The 20,333-nt window shown below is 48.1% G+C and overlaps 5 protein-coding genes across 10 annotated transcripts; 4 read left to right on the top strand and 1 right to left on the bottom strand.

The window, feature by feature from the left end:
* Nucleotides 1-181: 181 nt before the first annotated feature.
* LOC117849442 (uncharacterized) lies at nucleotides 182-4,243 on the top strand. Of its 2 annotated transcripts, none has more exons than XM_034730998.2 (9): nucleotides 182-630; nucleotides 1,003-1,073; nucleotides 1,401-1,465; nucleotides 1,548-1,592; nucleotides 1,672-1,752; nucleotides 2,343-2,410; nucleotides 2,625-2,673; nucleotides 3,180-3,337; nucleotides 3,806-4,243. In XM_034730998.2, exons 1-9 carry the CDS (start codon nucleotides 443-445, stop codon nucleotides 3,867-3,869), a joined length of 789 nt encoding a protein of 262 aa, XP_034586889.1. In that variant the 5' UTR covers nucleotides 182-442; the 3' UTR covers nucleotides 3,870-4,243. The 2 variants fall into 2 exon arrangements, with proteins under 2 accessions (XP_034586889.1, XP_034586890.1); XM_034730999.2 differs by having other exon boundaries at nucleotides 184-531.
* A 146-nt stretch (nucleotides 4,244-4,389) lies between these two features.
* LOC117849437 (probable polyol transporter 4) lies at nucleotides 4,390-6,900 on the top strand. Of its 2 annotated transcripts, none has more exons than XM_034730990.2 (2): nucleotides 4,390-4,863; nucleotides 5,064-6,900. In XM_034730990.2, the coding sequence occupies exons 1-2, from the start codon at nucleotides 4,675-4,677 to the stop codon at nucleotides 6,408-6,410; spliced, it is 1,536 nt and encodes a 511-aa protein (XP_034586881.1). In that variant the 5' UTR covers nucleotides 4,390-4,674; the 3' UTR covers nucleotides 6,411-6,900. The 2 variants fall into 2 exon arrangements, with proteins under 2 accessions (XP_034586881.1, XP_034586880.1); XM_034730989.2 differs by having other exon boundaries at nucleotides 5,026-6,900.
* A 3,788-nt stretch (nucleotides 6,901-10,688) lies between these two features.
* On the top strand, nucleotides 10,689-13,078 carry LOC117849438 (probable polyol transporter 4). The gene is made up of 2 exons (XM_034730991.2): nucleotides 10,689-11,048; nucleotides 11,447-13,078. Exons 1-2 carry the CDS (start codon nucleotides 10,847-10,849, stop codon nucleotides 12,838-12,840), a joined length of 1,596 nt encoding a protein of 531 aa, XP_034586882.1. The 5' UTR covers nucleotides 10,689-10,846; the 3' UTR covers nucleotides 12,841-13,078.
* A 277-nt stretch (nucleotides 13,079-13,355) lies between these two features.
* LOC117849441 (clathrin light chain 1) lies at nucleotides 13,356-16,205 on the top strand. The gene is made up of 3 exons (XM_034730997.2): nucleotides 13,356-13,801; nucleotides 15,308-15,461; nucleotides 15,556-16,205. The coding sequence occupies exons 1-3, from the start codon at nucleotides 13,461-13,463 to the stop codon at nucleotides 15,979-15,981; spliced, it is 921 nt and encodes a 306-aa protein (XP_034586888.1). The 5' UTR covers nucleotides 13,356-13,460; the 3' UTR covers nucleotides 15,982-16,205.
* Nucleotides 16,206-16,232: 27 nt separating this feature from the next.
* On the bottom strand, nucleotides 16,233-19,965 carry LOC117849440 (cold-responsive protein kinase 1). Of its 4 annotated transcripts, none has more exons than XM_034730995.2 (7): nucleotides 19,520-19,965; nucleotides 18,403-18,517; nucleotides 17,943-18,058; nucleotides 17,597-17,807; nucleotides 17,265-17,502; nucleotides 17,028-17,175; nucleotides 16,233-16,832 (listed from the first exon to the last, which is right to left on the bottom strand). In XM_034730995.2, exons 2-7 carry the CDS (start codon nucleotides 18,464-18,466, stop codon nucleotides 16,488-16,490), a joined length of 1,122 nt encoding a protein of 373 aa, XP_034586886.1. In that variant the 5' UTR covers nucleotides 18,467-18,517; nucleotides 19,520-19,965; the 3' UTR covers nucleotides 16,233-16,487. The 4 variants fall into 4 exon arrangements, with proteins under 4 accessions (XP_034586886.1, XP_034586884.1, XP_034586885.1 ...); XM_034730993.2 differs by having other exon boundaries at nucleotides 18,403-18,535; nucleotides 19,520-19,963; XM_034730994.2 differs by lacking the exon at nucleotides 19,520-19,965 and adding an exon at nucleotides 18,667-19,504 and having other exon boundaries at nucleotides 18,403-18,535.
* Between the last annotated feature and the right edge of the window lie 368 nt (nucleotides 19,966-20,333).

The raw sequence follows: 20,333 nt of genomic DNA, 5'->3' as shown, positions 1-20,333 counted from the left end.
ATTATGAATTAATCATGACTTATGCAATTAGTTTTATAATTAATTTACATTTAATCCTGTAATTGGTATTTATAACTCTGCAGTCCATGATCCTTATTCGGGTCGCCGATGATGGCCACCGTAGCCTGGCCCAAACAAACGGTACCATTCTCTTGAGCCAGGCCCAATAGCTGTAGCACACAACAGACGACACGACCGCATCCCGCGGCCCTGGCTGAGCCCAACCAAGTTCAGGCAACCCGGCCGCCGCCAAGTCCCCTCGCCGGCGCGGCGCTCGAAGCCCGGGAGGCCGCCGCCCCTTCGTGCTCGCTGAGGCATCCGCTGCCGTGGTCGAGTTCGCCGTGCCGTTGGCCACGGACGCCCGAGGCCACCTCACAGCCGCGCAGCACGCTGCTTTCGAGATACGAGCAGGGAGCAGCGGCGCGCCGCCCGCCCGGAGCGCATGGGGTTCCTATGGATGACCTTCGCGGCGGGAGCCGTGCTGCTGTGGGCGATCTCTCTGGGGCGGATCTTCACCTTCCCCGCGCCGACGTGCGTGCCCCCGAGCCCGCCCTTCCTGCCCCCCCTCCGCCGCGACAGGAGGAGCCGGAACGTGCTGCTCGTCGTCGCCCACCCCGACGACGAGTCCATGTATTTGCTCCTTCTCCTGCATTGCCATCCTGTTGACTGGTTTGCAATGCAAATTCTAGGGATGCGATGCGTAGAAACCACCAGAGGGCCTCTTCGTTTAGTAATTTCCCCTTCCTGTGCATTTGCATGCCACATGTTCGATGAAATTCCTGCTCACACCAGGCTGATCTGCCGATTAAGTGTAGCGCCTCATGTGGACTTAACTGATTTGGAGAAAGAGTATCATTGCTCATCTCGTTTTTCCAAAATTCAGATGAATTCACTCCTGTTATCCACTGAATTCTCAATTGCCTTGTTTGTGTTTGTGAAACGTTTGCCTAGTTCTAGTTTTATGTGTGGGTTGATTTTATTTATCTCATCTTGTCACTACAGGTTCTTCACTCCAACTATTCTGTTCCTCAAGTCAAAAGGTCACAATATTCACGTTTTGTGCATGTCTCAAGGTTAGATGGCAATCTACATACGCTGTATGTGTATTTCTGCTGTCCCATACATTTGTTCATTTGAACTAGTAGGGCTGATGTAATGTCTGCTAAGATGCATTACACCATTTCCATAGGACACCATGATGTCCATTTAGTTGTTTACTGTATGCTTGAGCACTTTGAGAGCACAGAGCAGATATTAATCTCTGATCGTGCATGGTGCTTGAACGTTCACTGCCCCTGTTACCTGTGTATGCATGTTTTTCAGTGACTTAATAGCATGACAACTGACAAAGTGAAAATAGTAAATCTAAATCACTGGAAACTTATGTGCTCCTTCCACAGGTAACGCTGATGGTCTTGGAGTTACTCGAAAAGAAGAATTGTACCATGCCTGTGATACCCTTAAGGTACTCAGATCCTAAACTAGGTCCATTTTACACTCGAAGAGCAAGCTTTGTACAATTCCTGAATCCACTCCTATCATTACAGATTCCACGTGAACAAGTTAAAGTCTTGGACCACCCAAAATTGCAGGTACCTTATTTTAAGTCTATGTTTGCATACCTGTACATACTGTTTGAAAAACATGTGATCAATCATATACATTTCGTAGGATGGATTTCATGAGAAATGGGACCATGGACTGCTAGCAGAACTTACTATGGAGCATGTCCAACTTTGGGCCATCGACACGGTAGTGGCTACATCCTGGAGACCTTATGAACTTCAAAGTATAGTGCATTTTTATTCTCATAGTTTGCAACCTGCTACTCCTTTCACTCATATGAAGTGGCCTTGAACCGTTGAGAGTGCATATTCCTTCCATCTTCCAGATTATAATGTTGAAGGAACATGAGTAGCTGAGTAAACAAATGAGCCGGTGGGTTCGTGCAATATAATAAATGTTTACAGAGCAATTATCGCCAAGTTGCCAGTTCTCCTTTTTTTAATTATCCTGAATAATTAAGCAGGTTACATATATTGGGGATATGCCTGTTCAAACGTTCTCACTTCTTTTCTTAAGAAAAGAGATGTTTGACTGCAGTTTGCGAACTCTGATTAATCTTGAAGTGAAGCCTTGTTATTGGATATGTCTGTAAATTTCCATCGTTTTCAAATCTCATTATGATTTCTTTGCAAATAGTCAACAAATACTGTACACCATATGACTGCAAGATGTGCAACTCAATTGTTTTACCTTCATTTACTATGTACCTCAAAAATTTCTAGCTATTTTCGTTTGACAGCCCCTGTTTACTGATGCAATATTTGATGCCATTTTAGATCGTGACATTTGATTCATACGGAGTATCAGGCCACCCAAACCACCAAGATGTTCATCAAGGCATATGGTTAGTTCTGTTATCTGGTTTGCACTCTATGAGTAGCCACAGTACCATAAACTTACTGAAATTGTTTGTTAAGATTTTGATTCCAATATGACTGGCATCAGATCTGATTTTGTCTTTGACTTTGCATTACTTGTTCTCATTTCATTTACTTATGGATTTGATGTACATTTGTATTACGTTGCTCAAGAGTCTAAAAACTATTCTGTATGAACAGCAAGTTGCTCCATGTGAACGGGCAAGGAAACATTGAAGCATGGGAACTTGTAAGTTTCTTCGCTAAAATCCTTGGACCACCTTCTTTAGATTTTCTTGTCAGATTGTGTTTCTCTTTTTTCATTGTAGACAGAAGAGAATATATTTTCTTGACTTCATCAAAGCTACACTTAGTTAAAGCTACAGATCTCATTGTTTCTTTGGAATCAGAAATGCAGAAACTTAATGTTATAGTTGCCATCTTTAATTCTTTATATTGAGTTGATGACTTAGTTTGTTTCAATTATCTTTTCAAAGTCTTTGCCACTAAGATAAGTAACCTCCGATTGAGTGGATTTTGACATGGGTAAATTTAAGTAGTTGTCTTATGCTATATGGATATTGGATAAACACAAAGCTAGCGACTTTGCTATTTTATAGATAATGGTCATTTCTGCATTGCTCAAGTTCTGTTTTTGCCTTGAGGTACCATGTTTGTTCTTGTTTTTATTCTCCCTGGAAGTAACACATTAGTATGGAGGAAAGATGATCGATGTTGGATTATTTGTAAATGTAGGCAAGCCTGAATATTCTTCGCAAGTACAGTGGTCCGGTTGACATTTGGCTATCTTCGTTGATCTCCTCAAGTTCAAAGCAACCAATCTATACACTAGTTAACAGTAGTCCGTCCAGAAGTTATGAAGCAATGGCTGCACACAGAAGTCAGTGGGTTTGGTAAGTATAAACACTTCATATTTCCAATGATATTCACATTTCCACAGAGAAAGCGTTCTTTCTGCCATCTGGGTTTAGAGACTCAACTTAAATAGAACGTTGGTGGTCAATCTGTGGCTCTGTAAGTTCAAGATGAAGTTCCTCTTCTTTTTTTTTTGCGAAAAAGATGAAGCTCCTGATTTTATCATGTATTTAATTTATATGACTCCACAGGGAATCTTGCTGGTTGCTGCCAATATATAAGTTGGCATCTATCAATGGCTGTATTGGGAAACAATAGGGAATCTTGTTTAACATGGTAGTTGGGGAACCTCTTTTCTGTATTAGAGATAATTGGTTTGCTCTGATTTTTCTAAATAGATATCCCATTCTATCTCAGAATTTAAAGGAAAAATAAGGAATCCGACTGTTTCCTCTGCATTGTACACTATATGCCAGAAAATTAAACTGTTCCATATGTTTGTGCAGGTTTAGAAGATTGTTTGTCATGTTCTCAAGTTACACGTACATAAATATGCTACAGAAAGTTTAGCATTTGACGTCATATCAGAGCAAGTAATTTGTCAGCCATGCTTGCCTCCTATTGTTCCCGGTTCTGCACATGCAACTATAAGCAAAGCTGCTTCTGAAGAACAACGTTTGGTGCCACCTGAGCAGGGATTTCAGGAACACTATGGACGATACACAAGAACTTAGGAATCCTGGTGATTTCGTGTCTGTTATTATTTGTGTCAATTGATTTTACTGTACATTATCCATAGCCAGTGTTCATAGGTTGATGTCCATAGAACTTTTGAGCCCAAACTTTGTACTGTTTGCGTAGGTTCTTAAAGTTGTAATACAGTCAGTCAGTACTGCCGTACGCTCGCCAGCTTATGGTTGTGGTCACACAATTTTCTGGTTCAAGCTTGACGTCCGTGGCGAACTGACCTGCTACCAAATGCGATTTAATTTGGTCGTTGGCGTGTTGACCAGATACCAAATGGAATCAGACATGGCACGAATCACACAGATCCCCCTGTGTTTGAGGCACTGGCTCACAAATCACCAAGAATCCAGGGGGCTTGTACGAAAGACGCCACATTTGAAAATGCGACCCCCGACGCGATGAGAGTTGAACGACGACCAAATCGCCTGTCGCGAAAAGTACACGACGAACGTACCAAAAATTTCTTCGTCTTCCTCCTCCGTCCTCAGATCCAGCACTATTGCCATTCAAGAGCCACCGAAACCTCTTCTGAACTGGAGTAAATTGGGAAGAAAGCGCGGGAAGGCGGAGCAGAGGATGATGCTTCCCAGCGCCGAGTTGTCGGCGGCGTCCAGCGGCAGCGGCGCCAATGGCCTGCCAACCTTGCCGGATTTCATGGGCAGGAAGAGCAAGTACGTGCGCATGGACGACGTGCTCCCGCCGGAGCAGGAAGGGGACGACGGCGGCGGCGTCCGTGTCCGTGAGCGCCAGAGCAGCAGGAGATACGTCTTCGCCTGCTCCGTCTTCGCCTCCCTCAACTCCGTGCTGCTCGGCTACGGTAATTAAACCTATGCTCGCCATCTCCAGCAGTCTCCGGCTAGTTCGATTGAAAGAAATTAACAGGGGGGATTACTTGTTGGTTTGGATTTTCATACGAGTTTCATATGTCAGATGTACTCTTTTTGCTGATGAAGTTTCACAATTCATACCCAAATGTCAGATGTTGGTGTGATGAGCGGTTGCATTCTGTTCATTCAGAGGGATCTCCACATCAACGAGGTGCAGCAAGAAATCCTGGTCGGGTGCCTCAGCTTCATCTCCCTCCTTGGCAGCCTCGCCGGCGGGAGGACGTCGGACGCCATCGGCCGCAAGTGGACCATCGGCCTCGCCGCCGTCGTCTTCCAGGCCGGCGCGGCCGTCATGACGTTTGCTCCCTCCTTCCGCGTCCTCATGATCGGCCGGCTGCTGGCCGGCATCGGCATTGGGTTCGGCGTCATGATCGCGCCGGTGTACATCGCCGAGATATCCCCCGCCGCATCCAGGGGCTCGTTCACCTCCTTCCCGGAGATGTTCATCAACCTCGGAATCCTTCTCGGGTACATCTCCAACTACGCCTTCTCCGGCCTCCCCGACCACATCAACTGGCGCGTCATGCTCGCCGTCGGTATCCTCCCGTCCGTGTCCATCGCATTAGCGCTACTCGTGATCCCCGAGTCGCCGCGGTGGCTAGTCATGCAGAACAGGGCCGACGAGGCGCGCGCCGTGCTGCTCAAGGTCACTGACAGCGAGGACGAAGCGAAAGAGAGGCTCGCCGAGATCGAGGCTGCCGCCGCCGCCACGAACGCCGGCAAGTACGGCGACAAGACGGTGTGGCAGGAGCTGTCGAGGCCGTCGCCGGTGATCGCCCGGATGCTCGTCACCGGGCTGGGCATCCAGTGCTTCCAGCAGATCACCGGCATCGACGCGCTGGTGTACTACAGCCCGACCATATTCCGGGACGCCGGGATCACCACCGAGAGCCAGCTCCTAGCCGCCACGATCGCCGTCGGGTTCTTCAAGACGGCGTTCATCGCGCTCGCCATCGTGCTCATCGACCGCGTCGGCCGGAAACCGCTGCTCTACGTCAGCACGGCCGGCATGACGGTGTGCCTGGCGGTCCTGTCCGCCGTGCTCTTCCTCCTCGCGCACGGGTGGGTGTCGAGAGGCGCCGGCATCGCCGTCGCCATCCTGACGGTGTGCGGGGACGTGGCGTTCTTCTCGGTGGGGATCGGGCCCATCTGCTGGGTGGTGAGCTCTGAGATCTTCCCGCTGCGGCTGCGCGGACAGGCCGCGGCGCTCGGGGCCGCGGTGAACAGGGTGACCAGCGGCGCGGTGGCCATGTCATTCCTGTCCATCTGCCGCGCCATCTCCGTCGCCGGCGCGTTCTCCGCGTTCGCGGTCATATCCGCCCTCTCCGTGGTGTTCGTGCATAAGTTTGTGCCCGAGACTAGCGGCAAGACGCTGGAGCAAATCGAGTTGCTGTTTGGTGGCAGTGGCGACGGCGAGGGGCGGGGAGAGCTGGAGCTCGGCGACGTGGAGCGATTGGTGCAGAAGGGAAAAGTGTGATAGCTACACGCGACGAATGGAGAAGTCCTCTGATCGTTCAGCTCAGCACTACAACTGTTCGCTGTTTTCTAGCAGGGTATAAACTGGATTGCTGATGCCATGGTACAGACATGCTGAAGGTGTAACTGAAACGCAGTGGTTCAGCTTCCAAGTGATGGAATTGCAGGACGCGGCACAGACATGCTAGAGGTGACACTGATCGCTTGGAGGTGGTAGCAAGTGACGGATTCAAACTCACTTCATTTTTCCCTCATGCAGAGAGCAATGGTTGTTTTTCTCCTTGGTGAACACTGAACTAATAGACACACATTGACACAGTATACGTCCATAGTCAGTTCTGTGTACTAACACTCTTCGCAACTTACAAGTTACAACACAGTTTCTTCCCTCCTCTTTTGTATGTCAGACGTTACAATGATTATGACCTTACTGGAAACTATAACATGGGTTAATTTCAAGAACTTCCAGAAAATCCAGATCGCCTATGTTAGCTTTGCTGTCCAATTTCCGTTCCTTCTACTTTCAGGCCTGTTGATATTGCATACATTGTGCATGACGAAGCTAATGTACTAATATTCTTATTTCACATTGCCTAGAATGAGTTGAAATCAGAATTTTCAATACTAAGGTTAGGGTCCTGATCCGACAATCTTGGTTCGTCTCGTGGCAACACTCTAACCTTGCTGGAAAAGCGTCCATTTCAAAATGACTGCAGATTCCTCATTTCTTTGAGTTGATTGAGCAGAAACAGCATTGCACGAAAAGCCCATAAAAAAGTCCCCTCGGTCTTGAACAAATTCTGTATGTTTCCTCTTAGATTCCTTCAACTTCCTCCCTCCTTCCTCGTATCCGTAAACTCTTAGGGTATGTTTGGTAGAGCTCCATCTGATTTTAATTCTTTATGGGAGTTGATTCTCTTAGAGAAGTGATTCTGTGGCTGAGAGTGATTTTCTCTGATTCTCTGTCATAAACTCTTAAAATCAGGATGAAGAATCACTTCACAGAATCAAGAGAAACTAATTTTTTCCACTCCTAGCCTCTTAGTTCATTTCAGAGAATCACTGCACAGAATCAGCAGAGAATCACTTATTTCTGAAAAACTATTTGGCAGAACTCTTGCTGGAATGAATCAGCAGCAAATCAGCTACAGGAGCTTTACCAAACACACCCTTACCATTACCATTACCAGACAGCCTTCAAACTTGTAGGAAGAGCAGAGAAGTGAAGGCAGAGCAAGTACGGTGTGGCCAGTCACCTATCATGGGGACTCAAGGCCCCGGCGTAGCGGCCAGCGGCGGCAGCCTGCTGGATTTCTTTGGGAGGAAGAGCGAGTACAAACTTGCAGGAAGAGCAGAGAAGAGAAGGCAGAGCAACTACGGTGTGGCCAGTCACCTATCATGGGGACTCAAGGCCCCGGCGTAGCGGCCAGCGGCGGCAGCCTGCTGGATTTCTTTGGGAGGAAGAGCGAGTACAAACTTGCAGGAAGAGCAGAGAAGAGAAGGCAGAGCAACTACGGTGTGGCCAGTCACCTATCATGGGGACTCAAGGCCCCGGCGTAGCGGCCAGCGGCGGCAGCCTGCTGGATTTCTTTGGGAGGAAGAGCGAGTACAAACTTGCAGGAAGAGCAGAGAAGAGAAGGCAGAGCAACTACGGTGTGGCCAGTCACCTATCATGGGGACTCAAGGCCCCGGCGTAGCGGCCAGCGGCGGCAGTCTGCTGGATTTCTTTGGGAGGAAGAGCAAGTACTCGCGTATGGATTATGTGCTTCCGCAGGAGCTAGAAGACGGCGGTGGCATCCGTATTCGCGGCGGCGGCAGCAGCAGCAGCAGATACGTGTTTGCCTGCTCGGTCTTCGCGTCGCTCAACCATGTCCTGCTTGGCTACGGTGAGCTCTGCTGAATGATAGTTGAGTGTTCAGATACGTGTTTCTTGATTCAGATTTGGTTTCAATTCAGAACTTGAGTGTTCAGACTTCAGACATGGCTTGCCTTGAAATGTATAGAGCTTCGGTGTGTCTCCGTGTCCAGATATTGGTGTTCCATGTCGTTTCTGTCCATCTGCAGCGCCGTGTCCGTCGCGGGCGCGTTCGCGGCTATCTCGGCGGTGTCCGTGGTGTTCGTGCACAAGTTGGTGCCCGAGACGAAAGGAAAAGACGCTGGAGCAGATCGAGTCGCTGTTCGGTGGTGGTGGTGTCGCGCTGGGAGAGGTGGACTGGTGGTGGAGATGGAGCTCGCCGGATCGGAGGTGTTCAGTCCTGGAAACATAAATATTAAATATTACGCTGAGAATGGTCTCATGAAAAATTTATGGATATTAAATTCTATGTAATATCAGCAATTTTGCTGATTTAGCAACCTAGCTAATTATGAGAGATGAGAGGGGAGTTTCAGCCCCATGACACCCATCTAGCACAGTTATCAAGTTCCATGAAATTCAATAAAACTTGCACTGAGGATGTTATAGTTTCATCGTAAGACAGATTTCATCACAACTTCACGTAAAAATTAAATATTGCAAGCTGTCTAAAAAACTGTGCCATGAAATTATGCATTGAGAGTGACAATTTCATTTCATTGAAAGGATGACATGACAATCTTAGTAACACTAAGACTGGTCTAAAAAGGTACACATTCCTCTGTATCTTAAATTCTTAATTCTTTATATAAAATCTTACGTTGAATACGTATGACACTATATATTCAGACTAGCCTAATTAAGTTTACTCGCTATGTGCGTAGCTCAGCTGGTCCAGTAGTGGAACACTTCTACCAAAATTTAAGTTCTCGATTGGACATTGGTGTTCATATATTTTTGGATTTATTTGAGAATTTAACCAACGCTATCTTGACAACGTGCCCACCAACAGCGCGACGCTAGTGGTGACTTCGTCAATATTAAGAATCTAGTATATTTGCTAGTACGTGCTAGTCAATTCAACTTTCCCAAATTGCGAGCTTGAGTAAAAGTTATTTGGTTGAGAATCTTATTGTAATTAGAACAAGTACATTGCTAGGAGTACACTATATTGATAGTTATATAGGCCATTTCATACAGTACTATATGAGTTTTTATGGCATAATGAAAAATAACAAAAAGATATACTTGTCTCGAAACAACGTTGCTATGCAAGCATAACAATTTTTTTGCATGTACAAATTAAAGGGATATATACTTATAAGTTGAGCTGGCGCTTGGGCCGTGCTGGGCCGGTCCAGCCCGGCCCTCTCGTGCCTCGTGCCACATTGTGCCTGGATTTCCAGGCACGCTAGGCATGTCTTATCATGCTAGCATGGCACGACAAGTCTTTTACTAGGCCTAAACATGGCCCGTGGCATGCCGGCAAGACTTCATGCCGTGCTAGTCCAAGCACGACCCTCGCGATACACGTGCCTGTCTTTTATTGGTACTCATTTTGCTTGCACATATTTTGCTCTCTAGGAAAAAAATTCTAAAATTAATAGAGGAAACAAACATTATTATGTTATGACTGTATGTGGCCATACGAGAATGCAACATTGTTATGTTATGAACGATCGTTATCATGATTAAGGTAGATTTTGTGATTTTCTTAATGGCAGTAACTATGTTAGGCTATATGACACATAGAACCAATAATATTAGGACGATATAGTCTATAAATGTGCTAATGGGCCATTTCCGTGCCGTGCCGGTCCCAGCACGGTCCAAAATACGTGCCGTGTTGTGCCATCCATCATACCGAGATCTTAGACACGGCACGGCTCTCGCGTTCGTGCCGTGCCGGCACGGCCCAAAATTTATCGTGCCGTGCTATGCTCTGAGCCGTGCCAAAATGTCGTGTTTCGGACGGTCCACAAATAGCACGGTCCAAGTCCCAGCTCTACTTATAACGAAACTCTAAAGAAAAAGGATATTGCAAAACATAAGACACATGCTTGGTTATAAGGTATTAGGAAAGTCAGTCAACATAAGACACATGCTTGGTTGACAACAGAGTAATATTCTAGTTTCAAATTGCTTTGCTTCGAACCCAAAAGCTGACTGACATGTTAGAAAATATAAGGCTAATGGAGAGTATATTGGAAATTGGGGTTTTAGGAAGTACTAAATCCTTAGAATTTAGTAGAAATGTGAACAAGATTGTCAAAAATCCTAGAACAAATCCCTTTTTTTCCAATCAGTCCCTCAAACACTGATATGTTATGCTACACTCCCGGCACGGAAGGAAACCCATGAGAGTTGAGCAACTGAGCTGGTAAAGTACAACACCCCCTGAGCTCAGCCGAACATATAAAATACCTGCATGTCTTAAAGAAATCCCGCCTTGTTTCCTGCTCCATCTCTTTTCCTCGCTTGCCTCCTTCCTTCGTCAGATCCATTGCTACTCTTCCCGTTACCCGGCCGTGCTTGCCGTGTTTCTCGGAGGAGAAGGGGAGGGTCTGAGTAAGCTACATGTGATGGGGGCCGAGGTGGCGGCTGCCGGCGGCAGCTTGCCGAGTCTCTTGGGGAGGAAGAGCAGGTACGCGCGCATGGACGACGTGCTCCCGCCGGAGCCGGAAGACGGCGGCGGCGTCCGTGTTCGCGGCGGCGGCAGCAGCAGGAGATACGTCTTCGCCTGCTCGGTCTTCGCGTCGCTCAACCATGTTCTGCTCGGCTACGGTGAGATCCCCACCGCAATGGCGTTTCTTGATGCAGATTTTGTTTTACCTGTTCAGACATGGCTGTAGCTTTCCCTTTCTTTGGTGGCTTAAACAACCAACAACTTGGCTTACAATTAGAGCGTTTCGTTTGACTTCCCTTCACCGCAAAATGGGAGCTGACCATGAATATTTTGTCCACATGAACTACACGAATCAACAGACCAACAGAAATCGTTTGAAGTCTACCACAATGGGATGTTATCGAACTGCTTTACAAATTCAGATGGTGACTCATTTAATATGATGAAACTGAAATTACTGAAACAAACTGCTTCAGGCATCTGGAAATGATTTTTGTGGACTATCCAACTAGTTGCTCAATGCATTCTGATGCCTGCATTATTCTTAATCTTGCAGACGTGGGTGTGATGAGCGGCTGCATCATCTTTATCCAAAAGGATCTCCACATCACTGAGGTGCAGCAAGAAGTGCTGGTCGGGTGCCTCAGCTTCATCTCCCTTTTCGGCAGTCTCGCGGCCGGCAGAACATCGGACGCCATCGGACGGAAGTGGACCATCGGCCTCGCCGCAGCTGTGTTCCAGGCCGGCGCGGCCATCATGACGTTCGCGCCGTCCTTCGCCGCGCTCATGACGGGGCGGTTGCTGGCAGGCATCGGCATCGGAATCGGCATCATGGTCGCCCCTGTGTACATCTCGGAGATCTCGCCGGCGACGCTGCGGGGCACCCTCGCATCCTTCCCCGAGATCTTCATCAGCTTCGGCATCCTCCTCGGCTACGTCTCCAACCTCGCCTTCGCGGGTCTGCCCGACCACATCAACTGGCGCGTCATGCTCGGCGCCGGCATCCTCCCGTCCATCTCCATCGCGTTTGTGCTAATGATTATCCCGGAGTCGCCGCGGTGGCTGGTCATGCAGAGCCGGGCCGCCGACGCGCGTGCGGTGCTGGACAAGGTCTCGGACAGCGAGGAAGAGGCGCACGAGAGGCTCGCCGAAATCGAGGAAGCGGCGCGTGTCACCGCTTCAGACAAGGCGGCGTGGCGGGAGCTCCTGAGGCCTTCGCCGGTGGTCCGCCGGATGCTGATCACCGGACTCGGCGTCCAATTCTTCCAGCAGGCCACCGGCATCGACGCGCTGGTGTACTACAGCCCGACCATCTTCCGGAACTCCGGCATCACGACGGAGAGCCAGCTCCTCGCCGCCACCGTCGCGGTGGGGATCTCCAAGGTGGCATTCATCGTGATCGCCATCATCCTCGTCGACCACGTCGGCCGCAAGCCGCTCCTGTACATCAGCACGATCGGCATCACCGCGTGCCTGGCCGTGCTCGCCGCGTCTCTGTCCCTGCTCGCCCGCGGCGCGCTGCCGGGCGGCGTCGCGATCGGGCTCGCCATGCTGACGGTGTGCGGCTTCGTGGCGTTCTTCTCGGTGGGGATCGGACCCATCAACATGGTGCTCAGCTCGGAGATCTACCCGCTGCGGCTGCGCGCGCAGGCCGTGGCGATCGGATTCGCCCTGAACCGGATGGCCAGCGGCGGCGTGGCCATGTCGTTCCTGTCCATCTGCCGCGCCGTCACCGTCGCGGGCGCGTTCGCGGCGTTCGCGGTCGTCTCGGCGCTGTCGGTGGTGTTCGTGCACCTGTTCGTGCCTGAGACGAGTGGCAAGACATTGGAGCAGATAGAGTCGCTGTTTGGTGGTGATGGTGGAGGTGTGACGACGATGTCCGGTGAGGTGGAGCTCGGCGACGCGGAACGTCTTGAGCACAAGAGACTGGTACCGCACGCGTCCAGCTGATGAGCGAGCGTTGCTGCGATCAACATTGGACGTTAACACTGCAAGCTTTCCTCCGTGGGCGTGTCAGGGGCGCACAAACGGCAAAAGCATATGGCTCATTGTTTTTCTTCGTGAAGAGCATTGTATTCTTTGTTCTTTCCCCATCATAGAAGAAGAAAGCGCGCTCTTTATACGCACACATGTAAACACCAAAACATTTTACGCACCTACCATTGAACCAGACGCGATAAAAGACGCAGACACTCGCACACACGCACGTTCTTCCCTAGGACACATTTATGCACACTTTCAAGTGACATTGGCAGACAAACGTTTCATAGAAAGTAGTACTCGGTGCATGGCATATTGGGAAAATTGAAATGCAAATAACAAAAATGAAAAAAAGCAATCCAGGCCTATTGGGCTTAATCTCAACCATTGCACCGCCGAAAAGCCCATGACCGACCAGAAATGATTTTTTAACCGATCACGCGAATTTAAAATGCATTTATTAATCAGCAGCCTGGCGGGGCAAGCAAAGCAAAGCGCACCCGTCCAGATACACACGCGCACGCACCCGCACCCGCACCACCAGTCCACCAGGCCGGCGCCGCCCAAAACCTCCGCGTCTCCCCTCCACCATGGCCTCCTTCTTCGCCGACGACGGCGCCGACGAGCTCCCGCGCACCGCCTCCCACCCCTTCGACTCCGACGACTTCGGCGCCGCCGACCCCGCCGCGGCCGGCGGCGACGAGGCCGGGGGGTACGGTGGGTACTCCTCCTTCGCCGACGGGGGAGTCGAGGAGGTGGAGGAGGAGATCACCGTCGAGTCCGATGGGGTCCCGATCCGCCACGTCTCCGGGGGTTACTCGCCCTCGCCCTTCTCCCCCGACCTCGATTCCAACGGCGGCGACGGCCCGATCCTGCCGCCGCCGACCGAGATGGGCCGGGAGGAGGGCTTCCTCCTCCGCGAATGGCGGAGGTGAGCATCACCCGCTTCCGATCTGTTTGGGGATGTGCTGTTTTGCTGCCTGTATGCTTGCTTGCGTGTGAGCTAGGGTTCCTGTTTTTCGAGTCAGATCTGAAGTGTTTTCTGTGCTATTTCGCCTAATTCAGCTACTTCAGCAATTCAGAGGTACTTTTTGGTATGGAAATCGGCGGTTTCTATTAGCTATCTGCCTATCTCTACTGATTTTGGATGAAACTTGAAATTGCTGTTAAGGGCATGACCCGTTATGGGCTAGTACCTAAGCTGAGAACTGGAAAAGTTGCAGGTCTTCTCCATCAGGTAGTTGATGCGTTGCTAAAAAAGGTGCTAACTATTGGAAGGTCAAGCCATCGGCATATGATTTAGAAACTGCGTTATCTTTTGTAGGCTGGTAGGTAGCTACTGTATACAAATCGCCATAAAAATGTGAAACTTGTGGGCATGATTAGTTCAATATGCACCAGTGATCTTCCATGATCATTTAGTGCATATAGTTTCAGCGCTTCGAGTTGTTTTCTTGTGCTTTTACCTCGTTACTTACAGTAATTCAGAGGTAGTAAGTGCAGTTTCAGTTTTTGTTTGGAAATTTATGTTTTATGTTAGCTCGGTTTCATTGGGAATAGGATGAAACTAAATTGCTGTTCAAGGAATGTTCAATGTTGGATTACTTTATAAGCTGAGAACATAGTATATTTGTAAGTATGGTTCTCCATCAGGTGGTTGGTGCATTTCTAGATTATAGCGGTAACTGTTGGTGTGTTAGCAATCTGCGTATAAGGCACACGTGTACATGTTGTGAATATAGCTAGTTAGTTATGGATCAGTGATCTTCAGCAACAAGTCAGTGCTTCATCTAGTGCTGCCTTGTATGTTACTCTTCCAGTTGTATGCTTTGTTGATATGCTCCCAGTCATGAGCCCTTACAATGAGGTGGGCATATGTTTTTATTCTTTCGGATTCTATATCTGTTGCTTTACTTGAAATCCTTTAAATTAGTAAAGGTGTACCGGCAGGAGAAAATTCTTTTTTTTTTGTGATCACCATGTGCATTTCCTAGCATGATAGTCTATGCACGAAATTGTCTTTCCATAGATCCTTGTTTATTTTATGATTTAGTGCATGCCCATATTTAGTTTTGAATCTGCTTTAATACTTCAATAATTAGATAGCAGTTTCTGAATATGGGAATTGTGTTGTAATCTAATTTAAGGGGTATTTATCTGCTATAGCAGTAGCAAATTTTATGGCCTTGTTTTGGCTGTGGCGCTTGTCTTGTGGAACCCTAGTAAACAAATTTTGCAAGGAGCCTGTAACCTTTCCGTATGGTGCTTGAGTGCAGGTCATGTTACTTCCCTGAATTCTGATCGTTGCTGTTACATCTTCTTGTCCTTAAATCGAACAATGTTGATTTTTTTTAATCTTCCTTAACTATTTTGGTATTTTTACCTGTCACTCTTGTTTTAATTAGCTTTGCTTTCTTTTTTTCAACAATGCTCTCAGGCAAAATGCTATAGAACTTGAGAAAAAGGAACAGAGGGAGAAGGAGCTACGTGCCCAAATAATTGCTGAAGCTGAAGAATTCAAGATAGCTTTCTATGAGAAGAGGATACAGAACTGCGAGACAAATAAGGTCCACAACAGGGAAAGGGAGAAGGTATGTGAGGAAATATTTTGAGTTATTAGTGCATTTGTCTATGTCTGTAAGCTAATATGTGTTGATTACTAATTTCTTCTGTGCCACGCTGCAGATTTTTGTAGCCAGTCAGGAGAAATTCCATGCTAGCGCGGACAAGCAGTACTGGAAATCGATTTCAGAGCTCATTCCGCATGAAATAGCCACCATCGAGAAGCGGGGGGGAAAGAAAGACAAGGACAAGAAGCCATCCATCACAGTTATTCAGGGCCCGAAGCCAGGCAAGCCCACGGACCTCTCCCGGATGCGCCAGGTCTTAGTGAAGCTGAAGCATGCTCCTCCGCCACACATGCTGCAGCCTCCACCAGCGCCTGCTGCCAAAGAAGGCGCAAAGGATGGCGCCAAAGAAGGTGCGAAGGATGGTGCGAAAGAAGGAGCGGCAGCCCCAGCAAACGGCACAAAGCAGCCTGCAGAGAGCAAAGAGACCCCCGCCAATGGCCCATCCGAGGCGGAGAAAGAGCAGCCTGCAGCGTCGGAGTGACTTAAAAAATGGTAGCATTACAGAAACACAAGAGCCTTGACTGTGCGTAGATGGAAGCTTGTTTTATTTCTGATCTGCAGACTATGTATCCTGTAGCGATCTTTTGTAGAGATTTGCATCAGGATGGCTTTATATCAGCGAAGAACATTCATGTTAGTATCACAGCAGCTGTATCTTTACTGTTTTCTACCTTGCCCAACCAAGTAGTATGCTTGTGATCTCAAGTTCAGATCTGAAACTGTTACGAGAGCTTAACTGAATACTGGATGATAGACTACTGCTGCAACATGATTACTGATATCTCAAGCTGTGCAATAAGCAGCAGTCTTGCATTGCCCTGGCAAGAATCACTAATCTATATGTACAAGATCTAGATGCCGCATTTGCAGTTGGAAAAACAACACAACACATTGACACACATGCACTCTATTATACCGTCAGGCCGGTCACTCTACATCGCCAGTTCACAACGCAAGGATGGATTACATCTGCTGCCTGGTGTTCCTTCACCGGGGGCTCATCTCAGTCACCGTCGGTGGAACGACGGTGCTGAACACGTTGGAGTCCTCAGACGCCGTGTTCTTGGACCTCGAGTGGCTCGACGTACTCGCCTTGGACTCATTGCTCTTGTACTCGTGGATGTATCCCGGCGCCGTCAGCTCCCTCTCGTTGATCCGGATCGGCTTGGACAGCATGGTGACGACCTGCGGCATCGACGGCCGCCGGTTCGCCGCCGCCTGTATGCAGAAGAGGGCCACCTTGATGTACCGGATGACTTCTTCTTCAGGGTAATCTCCGATCGCCGGGTCGATCAGCTCCTTGAGCTTGTTCGCTTCGTATAGCTCCCATATCTGTTGTGAATGTTCAGAGTTAGACTTGGATGGGGGGTTGATACGTGCTTTTGAATGTTCAGAGTTAGACTTGGGATGGGGGTTGATATGTGTGTACAACTTGTCAGCAAATCTTTGGCCAGGCACTGCTGTTCTGAAGCTGTTTGCAGAGTTCTATGTCTTTTGTGGATGACAAAACATTCAGAAAACATTTACCTTCTCCAGAAGAATCTTGTCATCTATCAGTATGCTCCTGGAACTACTTGTGCCGCTTACTATCTCCAGCACAAGGACCCCAAAGCTGTATATATCAGCTTTCTTCGTTAACTGGCCATGCCATGCATATTCAGGTGCAAGGTAGCCTCTGCAAGCAGCCCAACAATCAAGATACCATAAGGAAAAATGACAACAAACTGAGCCAAACACCAAAAATGCAAATAGACCGATACTCACGTCGTTCCAGCTACCCGGGTGCTGATGTGAGTGACATTATCAGGAAATAGCTTGGCCAGACCAAAGTCCCCGATCTTGGGGATGTAATTTTTGTCCAGAAGTATATTGCTAGCCTTGATGTCTCTATGCACAATCGGTGACGCAATTTCTTCATGCAGGTATGCAAGACCTCGAGCAACTCCAAGGCATATAGCAGATCTTATGCTCCAGGTGAAGTCAGCAGGTTCACTGTTAGAACCTGCAGAAGCACAAGGTAAATTGCTAATAAGGCAACTGAAATCAATGTAGCAATGCATTCATGTAGCAGAACATCCATTTTAATATAACTTTACCCAATAGTGCACGGTCAAGACTGCTGTTCTTAAGATATTCATACACCAAAATTCGGTTATTTCCTTCGACGCAACAACCAATTAATTCAACCAGGTTGGGATGCTTCACATTGCTAATGACATCAATTTCTGTCAAGAATTCTCTGATGCCCTGCCTGGATTCAGCAGAAAGAACTTTTACTGCGACCTCTCGCCCATTTCGAATGGTTCCCTGAAAAGTTGCAAGAGATACTGCTAAGATATGCAAGGACTACCAGATCATTCAAATTTTGAGGAAAAGTAGCCCAACTGTGGTTTCTCCCCTCAACCCTCAAACTGAACATCACATCAAGAAATGAACTGTTACCTTATAAACTATCCCAAAGCCACCTCGACCTACTTTGTTTGTGCGATTGAAGTTGTCTGTGGCAGATCTTAACTCCGCATAGGAGAAGAGCCTTATGTTCTTCTCGGAATAAATATCTGAAAGCAGTAGCATTTGATAATGATGAAATGTACAAAATGGGCTTTTTATAGTTTGGCATATCTCAATACTATAAAAAGGTAAGCATAAAAGGGCTAGGCATACTGCACAAGTACACTCATCCCGTATTCTGCTATACAGCCAAATTTGATGTACTTCTGCTATAAAAATAATATCATTCTATTCAATCGCATCAATATTGCAAGGGAGCAGGTGTTGAAGAGCAAATTGATGAAAGACTAATAAATGCTGGCTAAATGCATCATAGTTTGCAAATAGGAAACTTTGTTGGTTGGCATGCCAATGCAGCAAATCTTGCAGCATTCAAATACATTACTCTTACCGCCGATGCTGTTGGAGTAAGGATTCTCCTGTTTCTTGGTTCTAGGTATACAACACCAATTCATATCCTCACTTGTTATGGTAGCCTTGAGGAATTCAACATGCAGCACAGGAACCTTCAATAAAATTTCAGTCTGTAAAAACAAAAAATCATTGTGATTTTGAAGATAAGGCGACTAAATGCATCTCACTGAGAAGTGTTGCATCTTGAGATAGTAATGGCGAATAAAAAGTTTTCACTGGGTATGGGTGAAATCTGCTATACCACTGAGCAGTGAGCAAAGCTCTTGACGATTGGAACACAAACCAGCTGAGTGGTGAGTGCCCTCTCATCCCTATCCCCATCAGGAACACCTGGTTAATAGAGCCACAACCTCATGGGCACGGAGATGTAGTACTGTGAAGGGAAACATTTCTTGAACCAGGGCACCTGCTTCCTCGTCTCACAGTGCAAACCAGCATATGATTGCTGCAGTAACTGAACATGTGATGGTTGGATTTGTTCCCACACCATCCTCCACTCACCAACTGCGGCATATCCACATGGCAACACCCCCTACTCTGAAGTATCCACCTTGATTTCCCCAAGTCAAACGTACCATCAGAACTGCACGCTGGCACAATCCCGTATTTTTTTAACTGAGATCACAACTCCTCCTGAACACCTTGCTATCCCCTAGGAAGAAAAATTGCCCCTAGAAACAGAGATGTATAATTCAGCATGGCTCGCCTTCCGGGTCTGTCCTACTTGGAACCAAATCCTCCAACTCCTGATGAGGAGAGGCTCTTGGCTTCAGAAGATTGCCGGATTCTCGTACCAGATGAGAGAACACGAGGCTCGGGAGCACCCACCACCGGCACACAGCTCACCACAAACTACTTATCCGAGAGAAGCCAAGAGCCTTGTCCGAGAGATGATTCATGTCCCAACCCAGGAAAGAAGAAAGAGACTGACCGCGGCATCACGCGGGCGGAAGAGATTCAACAGAGGTGAAAAGCGCAAGACAAGGACGCCTTGTCCATGATCCAGTGCAAGAAGAAAGAGGATACGAGCACGGAAAGGCAGACACACAGAGACACAGAGAGGGAGAAAAGATGAAGAGGAGACGGAGTGGTACCTGGGAAGGAAGCCGGTAGCAAGCAGGTCGTTGTCCTCCGATGAGATCGATGGCGAGTAGGGAAGGAGGAGCAGCTAGCCTTGAATCAATTATACTGGCTAGTAGCAGAAGATATCTGTGGTTGGCATGCTAGTTGAGCAAGCACCCTCGCTTATTGGCGCTAGCTGCCGGTGGAAGGCAGGTGCAAGCAATGAAGGCGAGCAGCAAAAAATACTAGCGCAAGGACAAGGAGGGCGGAGGAGAACAGGAGATGAGCACGCTATCGCTACACCAACAACACCGGGGAAGGAGGAAGGAACAAAAGAAAAGGGAAGGGGGAAGAAAACACGGTAGCAGCCGGGATGACGAGGAAGAAGAAGGAAGGGGTCTCGACTCTGGACTGGAGCTGCTGCCGGCCGGGCTGGAGGTGCCCCAAACTGTCGTCGTGGGTTTGTCTCGTGGTCTGAATGCGACTGTTCTGCTGCGACTGCAGCGAGCTGGATGTCGACGCCTCGACTGTTCAATCTCAGGTAAGAGTATAGACTCGGTAAAATAGGGATGATTATTTGACAAAATAAAGCCTGCCTCATCATCTTTGGCTGATGGATCGCCAGGGCAATAGCCGCAAGCTGGTAACCAGTCAACACCATCATGTCGTGCCTCCATTTTCTTCTTAAGGTACGCCGCTCTTCTGCATATTCTTAAGGAAAAAACGAAGTCGTGGCTCCATTTTCCCCCCGCTGATCGACGCTTCCTGTGTGTTTGGTGCCTTGTGAACCTCCCGGTCAGCTTTATTCCATTCCACCGTCGGCGTTCACACACCTTCTAATTGGCC

Source organism: Setaria viridis, chromosome 3 (genome assembly GCF_005286985.2).
Source record: "Setaria viridis chromosome 3, Setaria_viridis_v4.0, whole genome shotgun sequence".
In the NCBI taxonomy this organism is placed as follows: Eukaryota; Viridiplantae; Streptophyta; class Magnoliopsida; order Poales; family Poaceae; genus Setaria; species Setaria viridis.
The sequence above is the reverse complement of the archived record's forward strand: the minus strand, read 5'-3'. Positions and strand labels throughout refer to the sequence as shown.

Coding starts and splice junctions, on each gene's coding strand:
- LOC117849442 (XM_034730998.2), top strand. CDS start 443: ATGGGGTTCCTATGGATGACCTTCGCGGCGGGAGCCGTGCTGCTGTGG. Junction 1,074..1,400: donor CGTTTTGTGCATGTCTCAAG/GTTAGATGGCAA, acceptor CTCCTTCCACAG/GTAACGCTGATGGTCTTGGA. Junction 2,411..2,624: donor GATGTTCATCAAGGCATATG/GTTAGTTCTGTT, acceptor CTGTATGAACAG/CAAGTTGCTCCATGTGAACG.
- LOC117849437 (XM_034730989.2), top strand. CDS start 4,623: ATGATGCTTCCCAGCGCCGAGTTGTCGGCGGCGTCCAGCGGCAGCGGC. Junction 4,864..5,025: donor CTCCGTGCTGCTCGGCTACG/GTAATTAAACCT, acceptor CCCAAATGTCAG/ATGTTGGTGTGATGAGCGGT.
- LOC117849438 (XM_034730991.2), top strand. CDS start 10,847: ATGGGGGCCGAGGTGGCGGCTGCCGGCGGCAGCTTGCCGAGTCTCTTG. Junction 11,049..11,446: donor CCATGTTCTGCTCGGCTACG/GTGAGATCCCCA, acceptor TTAATCTTGCAG/ACGTGGGTGTGATGAGCGGC.
- LOC117849441 (XM_034730997.2), top strand. CDS start 13,461: ATGGCCTCCTTCTTCGCCGACGACGGCGCCGACGAGCTCCCGCGCACC. Junction 13,802..15,307: donor CTCCTCCGCGAATGGCGGAG/GTGAGCATCACC, acceptor CAATGCTCTCAG/GCAAAATGCTATAGAACTTG. Junction 15,462..15,555: donor ACAACAGGGAAAGGGAGAAG/GTATGTGAGGAA, acceptor GCCACGCTGCAG/ATTTTTGTAGCCAGTCAGGA.
- LOC117849440 (XM_034730995.2), bottom strand. CDS start 18,466: ATGAATTGGTGTTGTATACCTAGAACCAAGAAACAGGAGAATCCTTAC. Junction 17,808..17,942: donor GCTTTGGGATAGTTTATAAG/GTAACAGTTCAT, acceptor GCAACTTTTCAG/GGAACCATTCGAAATGGGCG. Junction 17,503..17,596: donor TCTTGACCGTGCACTATTGG/GTAAAGTTATAT, acceptor GTGCTTCTGCAG/GTTCTAACAGTGAACCTGCT.